At 47.2% G+C, this 14,415-nt stretch overlaps 1 protein-coding gene across 1 annotated transcript in view; it reads left to right on the forward strand.

The window, feature by feature from the left end:
• ZPLD1 (zona pellucida like domain containing 1) overlaps positions 1–14,415 on the forward strand; it is a 344,870-nt gene that overhangs the window by 296,427 nt on the left and 34,028 nt on the right. Inside the window, exon 7 of the mRNA XM_068265320.1 lies at positions 13,407–13,487. Coding sequence (XP_068121421.1) covers positions 13,407–13,487 — 81 coding nt within the window. The remainder of the gene's footprint in view (positions 1–13,406; positions 13,488–14,415) is intronic.

A 14,415-nucleotide genomic window follows, 5' to 3' on the forward strand; every position in this document is an offset into this window, starting at 1 on the left:
GTGATCAGATTGCCCGCAAGGGGCAGGTTAGGGGCTGATTGATGGGTGGCAGTGACAGGGGGTGATTGATGGGTGGCAGTGACAGGGGGTGATTGATGGGTGATTGACAGGTAATCAGTGGGTTATTACAGGGGAGAACAGATGTAAATATTGCACGGGCGAATTGATAAGGGGGGGGGTCTGAGGGCAATCTGAGCGTGTGGGCAGGTGATTGGGTGCCCGCAAGGGGCAGATTAGGGTCTAATCTGATGGGTAACAGTGACAGGTGGTGATAGGGGGTGATTGATGGGTAATTAGTGGGTGTTTAGAGGAGAGAATAGATGTAAACAATGGATTTGGGAGGTGATCTGATGTCGGATCTGCGGGCGATCTATTGGTGTGGGGGGGTGATCAGATTGCCCGCAAGGGGCAGATCAGGGGCTGATTGATGGGTGGCAGTGACAGGGGGTGATTGACGGGTGATTGACAGGTGATTGACAGGTGATTGACAGGTGATTGACAGGTGATCAGGGGGGATAGATGCATACAGTACACGGGGGGGGGGGGGTCTGGGGGGGGTCTGGGGAGAATCTGAGGGGTGGGGGGGTGATCAGGAGGGAGTAGGGGGCAGATTAGGGACTTAAAAAAAAAATAGCGTTGACAGATAGTGACAGGGAGTGATTGATGGGTGATTAGGAGGGTGACTGGGTGCAAACAGTGGTCTGGGGGGTGGGCAGGGGGGGGTCTGAGGGGTGCTGTGGGCGATCAGGGGGCAGGGGGGGGGGGAAATCAGTGTGTTTGGTGCAGACTAGGGTGGCTGCAGCCTGCCCTGGTGGTCCCTCGGACACTGGGACCACCAGGGCAGGAGGCAGCCAGTATAATAGGCTTTGTATACATTACAAAGCCTATTATACACTGTTGCAGCGGCGATCCGGATGCCAGTAACCCGCCGGCGCTTCCGAACGGCCGGCGGGTTACGGCGAACGGGGGGCGGAGCCAGTCCCCGGCGGCTGATCGCGTCACGAATGACGCGATCGCCGCATAGCCACTCCCGCAGCCGCCCCCGCCGATGGGCGTATTGCGGTCGTTTGGGCCCAGACTTTGCCGCCGCCCATCGGCTGGGGGCGGTCGTTATGTGGTTAAAAGTGCGACTATTTCCAGCTGACCGGGACCCCCGAGTGGAGTCGGGTTTATTGATCTCCACCTGCCTGCAGTCGGTGGGTGCCCCATTGCAACCTCCCGTTGTGAGTACCCTCTGTGTACTATTTCTTATTTAATCTATTTAGTGTGCAGTACTGCACCATTTGGGCTCCTTTTGTCTCTGTGTTTTTGTTTTAGGGTGACAGCTCACCCCCCCCCACCCCCTTTTATCCATTTTGGATCTGTGTGATCTTTTTTCCCACTCCTAAATGCACAAGGAATGAGCTTTGAGACAGGCTAACATTGTCATTTCTGTCCAAGACATATAAGAAGTAGAGATGTAGTGAACGGTTTGCCGGCGAACTTTTCCAGGCGAACTTAGAGGGTTCGCGTTCGCCTGCACTAGGCGAACTTTTGCGGAAGTTCGATTCGCCCCATAATGCACTATGAGGGTCAACTTTGACCCTCTGCATCACAGTCAGCAGGCACATTGTAGCCATTCAGGCTACACTAAGCCCTGGAGCCCCACCCCCCTTATATAAGGCAGGGTCCGGCGACCATTACACTCACTCGTGTGCCTGCTAGAGAGAGGAAAGGGACAGCTGGTGCAGACTTTTTCTCCTAGGGACAGATTAGTTAGGTTCTAGGCTGCTTTGCTTGCTCCTGACTGATTATTATTGCTTTTAAAGCACCCATCAACAGCAACAGCTCTTTTCAGAGCTCATCCTGTACATATTTTTTTTTTCTGTGTGTCAAACTGACACTTTTATTGCATGCACAGCCTTGCTAATTGATAGTGTGTGTGCCACTGCCAGCAGCCCAGCACATTCAGTGACTACCTGTGTGTGTGACAGGGAGCTGCACATTGTACTACCCAGTACTGCATATACCCCAGTACCGGTTGTGTTTACTTAACCCACCTCATCACTGCATATACCTAGCTTTGTGTTGAGTGAACCCAGCTCACTGCATCTAACTACCTGTTGTGTTGAGTGAGAACCCACCTCACTGCATCTTAAGTACCTTTACTGTTCAGTGAACCCAGCTCACTGCATCTAACTACCTTTTGTGTTAAGTGAGAACCCATCTCACTGCATCTTAAGAACCTTTACTGTTCAGTGAACCCAGCTCACTGCATCTAACTACCTGTTGTGTTGAGTGAGAACCCACCTCACTGCATCTTAAGTAGCTTTGGGGAACTCGGATCATGCTGTTATACAGCTTATCCCAACATACATCCAAAGACTAAAAACTGCCAAACCTGTAGTGACCACAGTTAAGAAATGGATGAGTGAAGCTGTAGAAAAACTACAGAGCTGCTTTGATTTAACAAACTGGAATATATTTAAAGAATCCACCAGTGACCTAAATGAATACACTGACGCTGTGACATCATATGTTACCTTTTGTGAAGAGTCCTGCATCCCCACAAAAAAGTGCACCAGGTACAATAACGATAAACCCTGGATTACATCACATCTTAGAAAGCTGCACCTCGATAAAGAAAGGGCATATCGTACAGGTGATAAAGTCCTCTACAAAGCTGCGAAATACAAACTGCAGAGAGCCATTACTGACGCAAAAAAAGATTATTCTAAAAAACTTGAGAAACAATGTTCAAACGCCGACTCGTTCACAATATGGAAATCTCTGCATGAAATTACCAGCTACAGGAAGAAATCTCCGCCCTCACTACACAATCTGCAGCTTGCAAATGAACTGAATACATTTTATTGCAGGTTTGACACTAGCAACAAAAGCCAAACACACCAAGTCAGTTCGCATAATTTCCATCTCTGCAGCAGGCAAACTGAACACTCTTCCTGCCAGCCAATGTCTCCACCCCCTACGGTGCCTCAGCAACTACACAACACAGGAGGCCAGACACAATCTATTGGCCTGTCCCCAGATGTGCATGCTCTAACAATATGCCAATCAGATGTAAACAGACTCTTCAAAAGACAAAACACTAGGAAAGCAATGGGGCCAGACTCTATCTCTGCGAACTGCCTGAAACTCTGTGCCGATCAATTAGCTCCTGTATTCACAGACATATTCAAAGCATCTCTCGAACTCTCAATTGTTCCGGCCTGTTTTAAAAGCTCAACTATTGTACCAATCCCCAAAAATTCAAAACCTACATGTTTAAATGATTACAGGCCTGTTGCCCTGACATCATTGGTCATGAAAGCATTCGAAAAACTGTTAATGGCTTATCTGAAATCTATCACAGATCCCTGCTGGACTCTCTGCAATTTGCCTACAGGCCTAATAGATCCGCAGATGATGCCGTGAACATGTGTATGCATTATGTACTACAGCATCTAGACACCCCAGGAACCTACACCAGGATTTTATTTATAGATTACAGCTCTGCATTTAATACCATAATGCTATCTCTGCTACACAGCAAGCTCTCCCAGCTACACATACCTGAATCCATCTGCAAATGGATAACCAATTTCCTAACCGATAGGAGACAGCGTGTTAGACTTGGTAAACACACATCAAGCTTTCTGACCATCAGTACTGGTGCACCCCAGGGCTGTGTGCTTTCCACACTGCTCTACTCACTGTACACCAATGACTGCATCTCCACAGATCCATCTGTTAAGGTTCTGAAGTTTTCAGATGACACAACAGTAGTTGGTCTCATACAAAACGGGGATGAATCTGCATACAGGCATGTGGTGGGACAGCTTTCCTCCTGGTGCAGCAGCAACAACTTGGAACTAAACGCTCTCAAAACCATGGAGATGACAATAGATTTTAGGAGATCTCCCCCCCCAGCACCTCCCCTTAACCATAAATGGATCCACAATAACCCAGGTAGAGTCATTCAAGTTTCTTGGGTCCACGATCTCACACAACCTAAAATGGGATAACAATACGGCCACTATTGTCAAGAAAGCGCAACAGAGGATGTACCATCTACGGCAGCTGAAAAAGTTTGGCCTACCTCAAAATCTAATGGTGCAGTTCTACACTGCAATCATCAAGTCCACCATAACATCTTCTATGACTGTATGGTTCGGCTCCTGCTCAGCATTAGAAAAGGGGAGGCTGCAGGGCATTATCCGAACAGCGGAAAGGATAATTGGCTGTAGTTTACCTTCCCTGCAGGATCTTTATGCTAGCAGGTGCAGAAAAAGAGCAACCAAAATTGCCTCTGACCCCTCTCACCCAGCTCACTCCATCTTCCAGCGCATGCCTTCAGGAGTAAGATTCTGGTCAATCGCTACCAAAACCTCCAGACACAGGAACAGCTTTATTCCTCAAGCGGTAGCCATACTTAATGCTGAACCACGTTAGAGCTGCTAGGACTTGATAGTAATCAGCACAGAACTGTAAATGAACAATTCTCACATTGCTTACTGCCACTATACTTATAATGTCCTTGACTTGTAATATACACACTGTCTGCCCTTGTATTGTTTTTGTTTGTGTTTGTGTTTGTTAAGCAACTGCCAAGACAAATTCCTTGTAGGTGCAAACTTACTTGGCGAAATAAAATTGATTCTGATTCTGATTCTTTACTGTTCAGTGAACCCAGTTCACTGCATCTAACTACCCAGTACCTGTTGTGTTTACTTAACCCACCTCATCACTGCATATACTTGGCTTTGTGTTGAGTGAACCCAGCTCACTGCATCTAACTACCTGTTGTGTTGAGTGAGAACCCACCTCACTGCATCTTAAGTACCTTTACTGTTCAGTGAACCCAGCTCACTGCATCTAACTACCTGTTGTGTTGAGTGAGAACCCACCTCACTGCATCTTAAGTACCTTTACTGTTCAGTGAACCCAGCTCACTGCATCTAACTACCTGTTGTGTTGAGTGAGAACCCACCTCACTGCATCTTAAGCACCTTTACTGTTCAGTGAACCCAGCTCACTGCATCTAACTACCTGTTGTGTTGAGTGAGAACCCACCTCACTGCATCTTAAGTGCCTTTCCTGTTCAGTGAACCCAGCTCACTGCATCTAACTACCTGTTGTGTTGAGTGAGAACCCACCTCACTGCATCTTAAGTACCTTTACTGTTCAGTGAACCCATCTCACTGCATCTAACTACCTGTTGTGTTGAGTGAGAACCCACCTCACTGCATCTTAAGTACCTTTACTGTTCAGTGAACCCAGCTCACTGCATCTAACTACCTGTTGTGTTGAGTGGGAACCCACCTCACTGCATCTTAAGTACCTTAACTGTTCAGTGAACCCAGCTCACTGCATCTAACTACCTGTTGTGTTGAGTGAGAACCCACATCACTGCATCTTAAGTAGCTTTACTGTTCAGTGAACCCAGCTCACTGCATCTAACTACCTGTTGTGTTGAGTGAGAACCCACCTCACTTCATCTTAAGTACCTTTACTGTTCAGTGAACCCAGCTCACTGCATCTAACTATCTGTTGTGTTGAGTGAGAACCCACCTCACTGCATCTTAAGTACCTTTACTGTTCAGTGAACCCAGCTCACTGCATCTAACTACCCAGTACCTGTTGTGTTTACTTAACCCACCTCATCACTGCATATACTTAGCTTTGTGTTGAGTGAACCCAGCTCACTGCATCTAACTACCTGTTGCGTTGAGTGAATCCACCTGGCCACCTCACTGCATCTAACTACCTGTTGTGTTGAGTGAACCCACCTGGCCACCTCACTGCATCTAACTACCTGTTGTGTTGAGTGAACCCACCTCACTGCATATACCTAGCATCCCCCCAAGATGGACAAAATGGACAAACCAGGTAGAGGAAGAGGTAGAGGCAGACCCAGAGGAAGGCCACCAGGCACCGGCAGGTCTGTGTGAGGTGGTGTTGCTGTGATCTCGTGCGGACCTGGCCCAAAATACAGTGCTCAGAAGAAGGCACGTGCCATCACTTCCCAAAATCGTGAGGAGGTGCTTGAGTATTTAACACAGAACACCTCATCTCCCGCAGCCACCAGCGCTACAACAAGCACCACATCCGCTGCATTTGACACTTTGCAGGAGTTATTTGGTGGTGGTGGTGAAATCACTGATTCCCAGCCACTACTGCAACAACAACAAGAAGGCGCAGGTACACCACCTTATACGTCTGAGTAAGGTGGCGATAGTATGGAGGAGGGGGATGATGAACCACCTGAAGTTGGTGCAGTTGAGGAGGTGTCTGAGGAAAGCGCATCTGGCCAGGAGGATTATAAGGACGATGATACCACATATGTTCGCGGTAGAGGAGATGACCAAGGGGACAGTTCAGAGGAGGAGTCAGAGAGGAGTAGGAGGAGATGACTCCATGATAGAAGCAGAGGGAGCTCGTCCTCAGAAACAGCTGGGGGCAGTGTCCGGTGCCATGTATCGCCAGCTATAGCCAGCTAGCCAACATGCCATTCAACGTCAGCTGCTGAGGCCACCGTAGCGCCATCACCCCAGGGGGCTCAGCGGTTTGGAAATTTTTTCACGTGTGTGTCTCAGATCGGAGCAAAGCCATCTGTTGTCTCTGCCAGCAAAAATTGAGCCGTGGAAAGGCCAACTCTCACGTAGGGACAAGTGCCTTACTAAGGCACCTGGAGAGAAGGCACAAACAGCTATGGCAAGAACACCTGAGGAAAAGCAGCACCCCTCAAAAGACAAGCCACCCTCCTTCTCCTCTTCCTCCTTCAGGTGTATCTTCTTCATCCACTTTCTCCCTTGCACCTTCACAGCCACCCTCCTCCACACCGCCTCTTTCCTTCAGCGGTTCCTTCTCCTCTGCCCACAGCAGTACCCAGCTGTCCGTGAAGGAAGTATTTGAGCGTAAGAAGCAAATGTCTGCCAGTCACCCTCTTGCCCGGCGTCTGACAGCTGGCGTGGTGGAACTATTAGCTCGCCAGCTATTACCATACAAGCTGGTGGAGTCGGAGGCTTTCTGTAAGTTTGTGGCCATTGGTACACCGCAGTGGAAGATACCAGGCCGCAATTATTTTTCACAAAAGGCCATACCCAAACTGTACCGTGCAGTTGAGAGGCAAGTGGTGTCATCTCTGGCACACAGCGTTGGGTCAAGGGTCCACCTGACCACGGATGCCTGGTCTGCCAAGCACGGGCAGGGCCACTACATTACATACACAGCCCATTGGGTCAACCTGGTGACCGATGGCAGCAAGCAGGGAGTACGTGGCTGCGCAGCGGACCGACTTGTCACACCTCCACGGCTTGCAGGCAGGCCTCCAGCCACCTCCTCTCCACCTGCTACCACCGCTTCGCTGTCATCATCCTCCTCCTCCTCCTTGGCTGGTGCCGCGATCTCCTCTCCAGCTACACAGCCCCAGCACCCCAGGGCCTATGCTGCATGCCAGGTACGATGGTGTCACGCAGTGTTAGACATGTCTTGCCTGAAAGCGGAGAGTCACACTGGAGCAGCTCTCCTGGCTGCTCTTAACAAACAGGTGGAGCAATGGCTGACCCCGCACAAGCTTGAGATCGGCAACGTGGTGTGTGACAACGGCAGCAATCTCATTGCTGCGTTGAATTTGGTAAAGCTGACACACATACCCTGCATGGCACATGTGCTGAATCTGGTCGTGCAAAGATTTGTGTCCAAGTACCCAGGCTTAGAGGATGTCCTGAAGCAGGCCAGGAAGTTGTGTGGGCATTTCAGGCACTCTTACAAGGCCATGGCACATTTTGCGGACATTCAGCGTAGAAACAACTTGCCGGTGAGACACCTGATTTACGATAGCCCGACTCGCTGGAATTCCACCCTGCTGATGTTCTCTCGCCTGCTAGACCAGGAGAAAGCTGTCACCCAGTACCTGTATCATTACAGTGCAAGGACACAATCTGGGAGGATGTGGATGTTGTGGCCCAACAACTGGACACTGATGTGAAATGCATGCAGGGTCATGGACCCTTTGAGGAGGTGACCAAACTGGTGAGTCGCGATGAAGGCACCATCAGCAACTTGATCCCCTACACCTACTTCCTGGAGCGTGCCGTGCGTAGAGTGGTGGATACAGCTGTGGAGGAGCGTGAACGAGAAGAGTTACGGCAGCAGGAGTCGTGGGAGACATTTACACCCGAACCCGATGTTCCCACAACACCTGCGGCAGCATAGAGGGGGGAGGAGGAGGAGGAGGAAGAAGAGGAGTCATGTGGGGAAGGAGAGGAGTCAGACTCTGATGATGGTGATGATGAGGAAGGTGTTTCTGTGGAGGAGGAAGAGGCGAAGGAAGAAGAACAACCGCGGCAGCCATCACAGGGGGCTTCTGCTGCTCCACGTTCCCGTGGTATTGTTCGTGGCTGGGGGGAGGAAGAGGAGTTGAGTCCCGTCACTGAGGAAGAGCAAGAGGAGATGGAGAGTACGTCTGCATCAAGCTTTGTGCAGATGTCCTCTTTCATGTTGTCCAGCCTGTTGAGGGACCCCCGTATCAAAAAACTCAAGGCGAATGACCTGTACTGGGTGGCCACGCTACTAGACCCTCGGTACAGGCACAAAGTGGCGGACCTGTTAACAACTCAACAGAAGGCGGAAAGGATGCAGCACTTGCACAACAAGCTGTCGATGATGCTTTACAATGCGTTTAAGGGTGATGTGGCTGCACAACGCAATAAAGGTACCACTGGCAGTAATCCTCCTCCTCCCAAGTCCACGCAAGCAAGGACAGGATGCTCCAGCGATCTCAGGGTGATGTCGGACATGCGGACGTTCTTTAGTCCAACTCCTCGCCATAGTCCTTCTGGATCCACCCTCCACCAACGCCTGGACCGGCAGGTAGCCGACTACCTGGCCTTGAGTGTGGATGTAGACCCTGTGAGCAGAGCTGAACCCTTGGACTACTGGTTACGCAGGCTTGACCTGTGGGCAGAGCTGTCCCAATTTGCCATACAACTTCTCTCTTGCCCTGCTGCAAGCGTCCTGTCAGAAAGGACCTTCAGTGCAGCTGGAGGCATAGTTACTGAGAAGAGAAGTCGCCTAAGTCACGACAGAGTTCAGTACCTGACCTTTATCAAAATAAATGAGGAATGGATCCCGGAGGACTACTGCACGACCGAAGACTAAGTCAGTCCCCACACACAGCATCTCTGCCTGCAGGCCGCTTGCCTTCTCTGCCACCACTAACAGGGTCCAGGCAGATTCCTGAATTTTTAAGGCCGCTGCTAGCAGCGGCCGCTACACTAATTTTTCTGGTGCGTGTACATGCCTGCCTAATTTTTCTGGCTGCACTGCGGGCGGCTGCAACAAAAAAACAAAAGGCATGTACATGTGCCCATCCCCCTTCATGATCATTACCTTGCCGCGGTGAAGGGGCTTGCGTATCACAATGAAGCAATGACCGCCGGCTATTTGAGTGTCTCGGGTGGGGGTGGCACACAAAAGATAATAAGGTCGTTGCTTCATTGTGGTCAGACCAAATTTGATCAGCTGGACAGTCACTGTTGTTCTATCATTGAGCTACCACAGCCTGGCGTCCATATGGGCTTGAAAAACGCCACGGCCTACACTCTGGCCACGGTGCGCACCAGTCCAGCACGGCCGTCACTACGCAAACAGCCGTTTGCGGTGCGTTACACAGTGAGTTTGGTGTCTCAGTGTGAAGCAGTACTCTAATTACACTCCCTGATTGATGTATACCCATGCAAGATGTTTGAAAGCACGTTAGGCCTGCAATTTAGCATTCAATGTGATTTCTGCCCTTAAAACGCTGCTTTGCGTCAAATCCAGATTTTTCCCCGGGACTTTGGGCATGTATCCCACTCCGCCATGCCCCCCTCCAGGTGTTAGACCCCTTGATACATCTTTTCCATCACTTTTGTGGCCAGCATAATTTTTTCTATTTTTCAAAGTTCGCCTCCCCATTAAAGTCTATAGCGATTCCAATTGTTTCCCTATGATCACAATTATCAGATCAGAAGGTTGATTGTTTGGTAAAATTGTATCGTTAATGGGCATCCATAGGCCTCGGCGGTGCTCTCCTCTCCTGCCCTGCTCCTAGTTTTTATTCTTCTTTAGGGAGGTCACCCTCTCTGCACCTGTGCTATTAAGGTTAGTTGCAGCAGGCACTGTAGTATGGGCCAGGAGATAGTAGACAGGCAGCAGAGTAAACATTGTTAGTTGCTTCTACTGTAGGAAAGGCATGAAATATCCAGCATTCTGTTACCAAATCAGGCGTGTGCAATTATCAATAAAGAGGCCTTTTCAGCCACAAGGAGCCTCAACCACCAACCATGGGAAGCCCCGTCCACAAATGGCAGGATTCTCTGCCCACCAACCGTGGGAAGCTCCACCCCCAATCGGGATAATTTGGAGTAAAGCGGTGGTGTCCTATCAATTTTTGCTCCCTCTCAGAATCATGTGCTGCTCTGAGGATGGGGCAGCTCATCAGTTGTAGCTACTACTTGCAATATTGTCTGTGTAGTAGTGATGAGCAAAAATGCAAATATTCTTTTTGCCGAATTTTCGCTGAAATAAGTAAAATTTTCGCTTCGACAAGCGAAAATTCGCCCGAATATTTTCGCGTTTATTTTCGCCTAATGTCCGCAATTTTTGCGGTACATTGCAAAGCCCCCTTACAAGCTAGAATCACCAAATTAGCAGAGTATGTTAAGGAGAACAGTGGTTATAAGGGGACATTTTTTTTTCTTCAAAAAGACCTTATAGTTTTGGAGAAAATCAATTTTAAAGTTACGATAGGATACATTTATGTTTTTTTTTGTTAAAAGCCTCAATATACATAGTGATTTGAATAAAAAAAAATATTATATGAAGTGCACATGTCAGTATTATTTATTACGGAGGCAGAGGGGAGCAGCAGCTCGGTCAGAGTGACCATCGCGCCCATAAGACAGGAGAAGCAGGCAGTGTACATATCCCATAAAATGACAGTGGCGGGGGAGCAGCGGCTCGGTCAGAGTGACCATCACCCCCATAAGTCAGGTCCAAGAGAAGCAGGCAATGTACACATCCCATAAAATGACAGTGGCGGGGAGAGCAGCAGCTCGATCAAAGTGTCCATCACCCCCATAAGTCAGGTCCAGAAGAGGCAGGGAGTGTACATATTCCATAATTTGACGGCCGGGGGGGCTGGGGGGGGGTTGGTCAGCGGCTTGTTCTGTGTGACCCACCCCCATAAGTCAGATAAGTCAGGAGAAGCAGGCAGTGTACATATCCCATAAATTGACATTGGCACCCAGGGGAGGGGGGATCAGCGGCTTGGTCTGTGTGGCCATCACCCCCATAAGTCAGGAGAAGCTGGCAGTGTACAAATAAAAAAAAACATCGGAACATCGGCTTGGACTCATCGGCCATGCTTAAAGGACAACTGTAGTGGGGGAAATGGAGGCTGCCAAATGTATTTCTTTTAAAACAAAACCAGTTGCTTGGCAGCCCTGCTGGTATATTTGGCTGCAGTAGTATTTGAATCAAACCAGAAATATGCATGCAGCTAATCTTGTCAGAAATCTGACACAAATATCAGAAACACTTGATCTGCTGCATGCTTGTTCAGGGTCTATGGCTAAAAGTATTAATGGTAGAGGATTAGAAAGATAGCCAGGGCATTGGTATTGCTTAAAAGGAAATAAATATGGCAGCCTCCATATACCTCTTAATACAATTGTCCTTTAAAGGACAACTGTAGCGAGAAGAATATGGAGACTGTCATATTTATTTCCTTTGAAACAATACCAGTTGCCTGGCTATCTTGCTAATCCTCTGCCTCTAATACTTTTAGCCATAGACCCAGAACAAGCATGCAGCAGATCAGGTGTTTCTGACATTATTTTCAGATCTGACAAGATTAACTGCATGCATGTTTCTAGTGTGATTCAAACACTACTGCAGCCACATTGATCTGCAGGGCAGCCGAGCAACTGGTATTGCTTAAATGGAAATAAATATGGCAGCCTCCATTTACCTCTCACTACAGTTCTCCTTTAAAAAAGACTTTTGTTTTAGAATACAACTACAATCCAGCCTGCTGTAGCTTGTATTTGTGGAGATTTTCAAACCACAAACATACAGTAGACTGCAAATAAATGAGCAGTAGCTAGCCGGGGCGTAGCTAAGAAGCTGTGGGCCCCAATGCAAGTTTTGCATTGGGGCCCCCCAAGCTCTCGATACATAAAAATTGATACACCACACCAAAACCAATCAAGGACAACCACAGTGTCTGAGGTGCAAGAAGGGGATGGAAAACTGTGTGTTAATGATCACTGCCATTCTAATCATCTATAGAAGTGAATATTATCAGCATAGGACCAATAAAGAGCTAATACTGTGGTTGAGGGTGGGCCCCTCGGGGTCCCTGTAGCCCAAGGGCCTGATGCGGTGGCTACCTCTGCACCCCCTATTGCTACGCCCCTGGTAACTAGCTAAGCTCTCTCTACTCCTATCACATCCACTAACTCTTCCCAACAGAGGCTGGTGTGTAATACATTAGCCAATCAGAAGCGAATCAGCGGTAGTCAGACGAACGCTAACAAGTTTTCGTATATGAACGCTTTTTCACGTTAAATAATGTAAAAACTAAGCATGCGCAGTTCAAGGGTGTATTGACAAGAATGTTTCTACGCATAGAGCAAGCTTTTTCACAATAATTACACTGTGATCAATGAGAGTAATATGAACTATCGCGAAATTACGTTATGTAACTACGCTTACAAACGGTTGCATGCAAGGCAAATGTAATTTTGCGATACCCACTGTAATGCGAAAGCCACGCGAAAATTACGCTTGCGATTACGAGTACTAACGGCCGTAATCGTACTTACACTAATAACGCGAAATTTCGCGAAATCGTAATTAAGTCATTACGCTCACCTCTCTCTCTCTATATATATATATATAGCAATCAAGGATGCATCCTCTATCTTAATAAACTTAATATTTACATTTTCTTTTACATTGCAATTGTTTAAGCTTTCCGATTTAGACCATAATGCATCATAATAGGCCTAACCTTCTGAATCAGAACATTGTATTAGGCTAAGCCTTCTGATTTAGACCATAATGCATTGCATTAGGACAAGCCTTCTGATAAAGACCATCATGCATTGCAGCTCAGATGTTCACAGCTAACTCATTGTTCTAACATTTGCAACAAATTGTTTTTCAACCTTCAATATGAGTTTGGCAATATATTTTCATCAGAAACATTAATAAGCTTTAGACATCTGCTAGGTGGTTTGCAGTTACACAGAAAAGATAATGAGGAACCCTTAACATCAGTACAGTGTATGTCTAATAAAATATCCAATATATGTATACAATTTATATATATTTATATATGTATTCATGTATAACCAAGTAACTTCTTATCAATATAGGTGGAATGTGTTAATGGATTACTGTTATACAACTCCATCTGGGAATCCAAATGATGACATTAGATATGATCTTTTTCTCAGGTAACTCAAGGCTACTTCATGCTAATCTTTATTCTCATAAATGACAAAACAGGGCAGCTATACACTGCCAGGCAGAATGTGCACTTAAACTTGATACCTTTCATGAAAACTTTGAAAAACACCATTAATCCACCTGTTTGAATTTCATCTATAGCACAATTGCACATAAAAGGTTATTAGAGGGTACCTGAAGTCAGAATGATACTTAACTCTGTAGGGGGAAAGCTCTGTATGGTCCAGAGGCTTCCCTGGTATTCCTATGTCCCTCCATTCCCGAGCTTGGGACCCCTGAACAAATGAGTGGAACTGCGCAAGTGCCAATCCTACTGGTTCCTGTGTAGTGTGGCCATGCTTGTACAAGGAGCTAGGCTGTGTAGATGAAGAGATTCCTGGCTAATAGCAGAGAGATTGTGGAGGATTGGGGAAGCCTTAATACTGGTAAGTATCTAACTTTTTTTTGTTTTTACCAGGCTTCAAGCTTGCTTCAAGTTAGTAATTTGCATTCAAGCCCAGGCAGTATGTATTGATGTTCATCTGAAAAGTTGAGGATGGGCCACTGTTAGATGTGTTGAGAGTTCTTGATGAAAGTTACATACGTATCGATATTTCTCTGCCCACCAAAATAGTACTCAAACTCTGGCAATAAAATTAACAGCATGTGTAACAAATAGAGTGTGAGCAATTAGCAGTAGAACTATACTCTTGTGTACTGAAATCATCTGGAAGAGATGACATATTACAAAGGGGTACATATTTTTTATCTCACACCTGCACACACTGGACTATGCAAATCAACATACCAGATAGTCCCATTTTGCCTTTCCTATTGGGAAAATATTTTATTAGCTTATCCTGGTTTATGCACATAAAAATGTTGAGTACCTGGAATAATGCATATTAAAATCCTTGTAGTATACAAGGCTGATCT

The sequence above is a fragment of the Hyperolius riggenbachi genome, chromosome 2 (assembly GCF_040937935.1).
Source record: "Hyperolius riggenbachi isolate aHypRig1 chromosome 2, aHypRig1.pri, whole genome shotgun sequence".
Classification (NCBI taxonomy): Eukaryota; Metazoa; Chordata; class Amphibia; order Anura; family Hyperoliidae; genus Hyperolius; species Hyperolius riggenbachi.